Here is a 6749-nt window from a genome sequence, read left to right as displayed (position 1 = left end):
CCGTTTTCGTCGGCTCGTGTGGCTAATCCTAGGTTCCTGTGATACTCCGTTATTTTCAAACCACGGAGGAGAAGTTTCTACGCATTCTCGTGAGACAGGATTAGCCACGTACAAGGATACGTTCCCGATGGTAGACACGAGACGGATCAGAATCAACCCGACATCCGTGTAAGCCACGACTCTGGCTTGTCTGTATTTTTCCTTGTGGTTTATGAGTGTTTGGGTAATGCAAGGGACGATGTAAGAGCCAAGTTGTTGTGGTGGATGACCCCAAATATCGCCTCCGTAATGAGCAACGGCTTCATGCTGATGATCGATCTTCACTATGAGCGACCACATGGAATGAGAGTTTTGATGGCGAGAAAGGAAAAGCTTGCGGAGAAAGGGAGATTCGAGTATTGATTTCCATTGCTTGCAGACCAATTTGGAACTGGCGATACTCTTTAGTGGAATCGGACAAATATCATTGTCCATATATCCTCTGTCAAGGAATCCATCTTCCTCTACTCTTTTTCTTGATTTTGAGTTTAAGATGTGATTAGGGTTTGTTATGTGAAGGGAGCCATGGAGAAAAGGACTGCACGCTGTTTTGCTAGATTTTATTATATAAAATATAAGAAAGGACAATTATCTCAAATGATCCCAAGATATTCTTTTTTTACCAAAAGAACTCCCAAAAAAATGACCAAAGATATATTTTAGAAAGAGGTAATAAATCGTTATTTTTATATATATAAATAATAATAAATAATAATATATTTTCAATTTTGATTTTTTTAAATTTTTTTATCTTTTTCGATTTAAAAAAAAAATATATTTTGAAATGCGAAACTTCTTATTGAAACTATTTTTTTAAAAAAATTGTTTTAAAATTTTAGTATATATTTATTTATTTTCAAGATGCTAACCACATCCCCCTTCTCAATCCCTTTCTAAAATCTAAATCTTAAATACATATTAGGTAAAAGTATAAATGTCTCTTTGTCTGTGTAATGATATATTTTGTCATTTTAACTTTTCGATAGCTATATTCGCGATAAAAAAGTTTAAGGACTATTAAAAAAATTCCGTTTCAAAAATTATCTAAATTTCTTTTTTGACAACATAAAAGAAAGAGAAACTATCCCATTAAAAGAGAGTTAGTAGATGTGAAATATCAATATTATTATTAAACAAAGGTGGAAACTGGAAAGGTGTTTTAGATTTTACTTAATTTTAATTTCCACCTAGGTGTTTTATTCATAATTGTGAGTATAATTCCTTACTAATGCTTATTAGTTTATGTTTTATTGACTCAAAAACCAGCATCATAAGTTATTATTTATTTCTCAAAAAGTTTAAATCAAACATCAAATTATTATATATCAAATTATTTGTATATGACAAAGTTTTTCATCAACATATATATGCTCGTAATTGTGTTAAAAATTTTAAAAACACTCACATCTTAGAAATATTTTAGAAAATATCTTTATATACAAATATTTTTTGTTTTATTAATATTTAACTATAATTTATTTTACATCTTGATTTTAACTTTTATAATACAAAATATTATTTCCAGATAACACTACAAATATATATATATATATATAAGAACTATCATAAACTTCATAAAAGATTTTTATTATGAAAATATTATTATATTAATTTATAGTCAATTATCTAATATAACATATAAGTCTAATATTATTAATGTAAATTCGATTTTAGTTAAATATTAATTTATAATGATATTAATTATACATTATACATTTATAATTAATTAATCGATTTTAGTTATATAATAAAATTATTAAAGATATCAATAATTAAACAGCTCTAACTTTTAATGTAAGATCTCAAAAGGAAAAAAAATCACTTCAAATAATAATATAGATTGGATTTGTTAGACATAAATTCTCATAAAAATATAAATGATTAGGTGCTGAATCCTCATGTAATACTTAGGGCTGGGCGTTCGGGTACCCATTCGGGTTTCGGTTCAGTCCATTCGGGTTTCGGTTATTCGGGGTCAAAGATTTCAGCTCCATTCGGATATTCTAAATTTCGGTTCGGGTTTGGTTCGGATCTTTGCGGGTTCGGTTCGGATTCGGATAACCCATTTAAAATATTTTTAAATTTTCAAAATTCATTATATACTTTAAATTTTCAAATCTATAAGAAAGATAATATATTACATATAAATTTTCATAACATATATGTCAAAATACCTTAATTAACATATTAATTGGTTTCTTTGAATATTTGGATAAATAATCAATAGATATTTAACTATTTTTGGTATTTTCAGTATACTTTAGCTATTTTAAACATTTATTTTGACTATTTGCATATATTTTTCGAGTATTTTGAAAAACTTAAAGGTATCTTATATATTTTTAATATTTTTATACATTATATATAAAAAAATAATGTATATATTAAGTATATAAATTTATTTCGGATACATTCGGGTACCCAAAATACTTCGGTTCGGATCGGGTTCGGTTTCGGTTCTTTAAATACCGAAATTTTGAACCCGTTCGGATATTTAATCAATTTTGGTTCGGGTTCGGTGCTACTTTTTCGGATCGGGTTCGGTTCGGTTTTTCGGGTTCGGATTATTTGCCCAGCCCTAGTAATACTTCTAATCAAAATACTAAATAATGAATCAATGTTAAAACAATAATTTTAAAAATAATAAGACAACTTTCTTACTGAATGAAATTATTATAACAAATCCACAAACTAACATAAAACTTGATAAGATAATTAAGTTTTTAAAGCTCTTGAAATTCAACCAACAAGGCACCAATCAAAGGAAAGTAACACATTTGTTTCACATGGGAGTTTTACCAGAACTCTCCAAGTCATTAACTTGTCCAAACCTCAAAGCCGGATAGTCTGCGAACGGCTTCACGTTATTAAACACTCTGTTCCCTAAACCCCACTGCACTGGTTCCATGTAATCAGTCTTATGCACCATCGGAACGTACTGACCATCCGAACAGCTCCCGTAGAACATGGCTTGAGTCATCTCCGGTTCTGTCACATTCGAGAAAGTCGCAACTTCCGCGGTGTTCGAGGTCATTTGGTTAAGAAACGGGAGAAACGAGAAACCGTTCTGCTCCACTGAAGACATAGGAAACAACTGATGTTGCTCGAGACATGGCTGGTTGTAACCGATGAAACCAAGTTGGTCATGAGTAGACCAATTAGAAGCGTCAGGAAATTTCTGGTTCCTTTTCGAAGCTTCCTGAATCTTGTTACAAACTGTCAAGAAAGCCGCGTACAGCTCGTTTAAAGAACACTTGTCGAGCTTGTTGTCCCACGGACAATACTTCTCTTTCTCCACCTTGATCTTACTTTTCTCCAAGCATTCTTGTACAGAGTAAGTCTTGGTGCAGCTGCTCGGGGCGGTGTCTCTATACTTGGTTATGATCTCTCTAACTTTTCTCTCATCCTTGGGCCATAACTCGGGGTGGTCGATCCTCTCGTCCCCTGCTCTGCTCGGGCCGTACACGATCAGACATGTGTTGACGCCACAAAGTGTTGAGAACTCACTGGCTTTCTTAAACAAACATTCCTTCCTCTTCCTGTAAGTCGTTATTCTCGTCTTCTCGTTCGTTATCCTCGCCATCTTTACCATTTTCCTACCCATTCAGATACTGATAGAAAAAATCATTTAAAAAAAAAAACGAAATATCTAAACCTTGCAACTAAATATTGCAATTTGATTTTGTTGATATCAACACAAACGTTTCTATAAAAAGTGGAATAAAAGTATTTAGTGATCCGAAACGTTTCTAGACACAATCTTGGTTTTTATTACAAGGTCATGTAACATTTCAAAGATTCACATCAACACTAGGTTTGTATAGATAGAAGGGAGTTTATAATCATCATCTCCAAACACAGAAACTGAATTACATGTTTCTTAAATATAGACTATGGTGGATCTAGATCAGCGAGATTTATAATCCTAGAAAAGTAACAGCATATATAATCAAAACCCTAAAAAAACTTGTCTGTATACATAATTCCAAATCCAGCTACGACATATATATAATGGAATGAAATCAATAATGGAAAATAACACATATATTCATATAAACTAAAGAAGGTAAAATACCTTGTGGAATTTTGATACCTCTTACTTTCTGAAGTTTCTTTCTTGATTTAACAATGGAGTTCCTCTTTTTGTGTTTATATATATTGCACACGCAAGAAAATATGCTCTCAAATATTATCTCCTACTCTAATATGGAAACTATGCAGATATTTTACTTCTTTCCAAGCAAGTATTAATGATGAAGTTGAGTTTGATGACTAAATGATCGTATTAAGCCACTAAATCAAGGAAACCCCATATAATTAGCAGGACCATGATCATGATAAAAATATTCGTTTGTGATTTGAATCAATTGATTTCCCCCAAAGTTTCCATTTCTGAAGTCCCTTTCCTTTTTCTACTTTTACTTACATTGCCTAAATCATTGTTTTGTCAAAAAAATAATCTTCATTATCTTCTTATGTAAGTTTTTTCTTTCCTTCTATCTAAACGCTGAATAATGTAAATTTATTATTGGGAGGCGGTCCGAACTGGTTAGCCGATTCTACTAGAGCAGAAGCAATGAATGGTGGTCTGGCTACGTCCACTACTCCCAGATTGTAGGCTGCTTGTCTACGGAAGGACCTTACCCTCTTCCGTGCTCTAAAACTTCTTCTCTTTGGGCATCTACTGATGTTCTTTTCCTATTTTGTTGTCTCTTTACCTTGCTTTTCTTTGTTCTTTTTCTACTTTGTTATTTTGTTGTCTCTTGTTTTTGTTCTCAGTTACTTTCCTTGTCGTTGACAAGTACTATTTGAATGAAGTACTCTTTGACAAAAAAAAAGGAGCTGTATTCTCCCATGAAAATAAACCCATAATCAAAAGGGCCACAAAAGCAGAAGCAACATTGAAACTTGAAAGTCCATAAGAGTATGTTCATTGCTAGTTTTTTTGGCGGGAAATCGTGATTTTCCGGTTTCGGCGGGAAAACACGATTTTTTGGTTTTGACGGGAAAACGTGATTTTTTTGGTTTTGACGAAAAAAATATTATTTTTGATTTTGGGGGGAAAATCAATTTTCAGTTTTGGGGAAAAACGTAATTTTGAAAAGAAAATATATTTTCAAAATTTAAAAGAAATAAAAAATAATTGATAAATAGTAATGAGTGTCTATGTACATGTCCATTGAACATGGTCTCTATTGATTTTGGGCATTTGAGCATTTGTTTGGACCATTGTCTAATATAGACCACTCAATATTATCCATAACTAAAATGGTCTAACTGGACAAACCCAATTGTACTATGGACGGATAATTTGACAGCTCTAATTGAAAATCCATAATAATATGTTCATTGCTAGTTTTTAATTGAAATTTGTCGCAATTCAAAAAGTTGAAATATTAAAAAATAGGAGAAAATCAAGAAAGAGTCTCAAATAAGAAACCAAAAACCTTCAATAGATAATTTGTTGAGAATTTTTATCAATGAGTTGGTCTAAGGCTTACAACAAAACATATATCAGAAATAGTAATCTCCACACCATCGATTTTGCTTCAATTTGTTACTGGTTTCTTGCTTCCGACATGATTACTTCCCAGAGTCAAATTGGCCGGTAGTGAGCGATGTATTATTGGTACAAACGAACCATATAGTGACACTTGTGTAGATTTCAGCGGTAACTATATTGCATTCAATCGGAACACACTCCACCTTTCACTCTACGTTCCTCTCAAAATAATTTTTCTTTTACACGTCTATCTCTTTTATTTGTCTCGTACCTTGGTGATAATGGTATGAGTAATCAAATTTTTTTGTGAAGAAAAACTGAAAGAGTCATGATCAAGTATTTTTTTTTGACCGAGAGTTTTTGTGGCTTTACGTTCGTACATCGTAGTTTCTTCTTTGGATCAAAGACTAGAAATCAATCCCTTCTCCAGCAGCGAGATTCGAATTCGAACCTGAATTTTGATGTGCACTCTTTTGAGAAGGCTCTCTAATTCACCAATAACACCACAAGAGTTTAAGTTACATCCTTTCCCTTTTTTCAATTTTTTTCTCCGTTGGATTATATAACTTATAACAATAGCTTATGACGAGTTAACAATATATGATTAGATTTGGAACGGTTTATGTTCTTTAAAATTTGTCTGAAAGGCACTATATAAAATAAAGATTCGGTCGACCATTATCATGCATGGTCTCATGAATGTTCCCATCTCCATCACCAAGTAACAAGTGAGACTATTCCACCGCCGCGACTTAACTTAATTAACCCAAGTAGCTCTATATGCTTATACTGAAACGTAGAGATATTCAAGAACACAATGAAAATTAAAATGGCTAGCAACTGAAATTACCCACACTTGTCATTCTACAAGAAATTTAGCCGTGAGATCAGTCACATGTATAAATAAAATATTTTGTTGGCCAGTACATGTACAACATTATGCAGTTTATTCTAACAGTCGTTGTACCTATTAGGTGTAAATTTAAACAAACTATTGGCATGTCAAACAAATAAATTGAATTAATTAACCGAAAATCTTGACATCTATATTACATTCGAATAAACCAAGTAGAGTTTGTGTTCAAAAGAACAAAAAAAACAAGTAGAGTTTTGCCACTTGATGAGTACGTACGACGAGACTGAAACGTGACATATCGTGGACCCATGATTACTATACGTGAGACGTTTTTATGTATAGATAGTATTT

At 32.2% G+C, this 6749-nt stretch overlaps 2 protein-coding genes across 2 annotated transcripts; both read right to left on the bottom strand.

Annotated features, from left to right (window-relative positions):
- Positions 1-61: 61 nt before the first annotated feature.
- On the bottom strand, positions 62-474 carry LOC130501769 (F-box protein At3g28330-like; the record flags this gene model as incomplete). The annotated part of the gene is made up of 1 exon (XM_056996597.1): positions 62-474. A coding segment is annotated over exon 1 (413 nt), but the record flags the coding sequence as incomplete, so codon positions are not given.
- A 2347-nt stretch (positions 475-2821) lies between these two features.
- LOC130501767 (agamous-like MADS-box protein AGL82) lies at positions 2822-3766 on the bottom strand. The gene has a single exon (XM_056996595.1). The coding sequence runs from the start codon at positions 3641-3643 to the stop codon at positions 2822-2824; it is 822 nt and encodes a 273-aa protein (XP_056852575.1). The 5' UTR covers positions 3644-3766.
- Positions 3767-6749: the final 2983 nt, after the last annotated feature.

Source organism: Raphanus sativus, unplaced genomic scaffold (assembly GCF_000801105.2).
Source record: "Raphanus sativus cultivar WK10039 unplaced genomic scaffold, ASM80110v3 Scaffold0280, whole genome shotgun sequence".
In the NCBI taxonomy this organism is placed as follows: Eukaryota; Viridiplantae; Streptophyta; class Magnoliopsida; order Brassicales; family Brassicaceae; genus Raphanus; species Raphanus sativus.
This window is presented reverse-complemented; position numbering and strand designations above follow the sequence as displayed.

Coding starts and splice junctions, on each gene's coding strand:
- LOC130501767 (XM_056996595.1), bottom strand. CDS start 3,643: ATGGGTAGGAAAATGGTAAAGATGGCGAGGATAACGAACGAGAAGACG.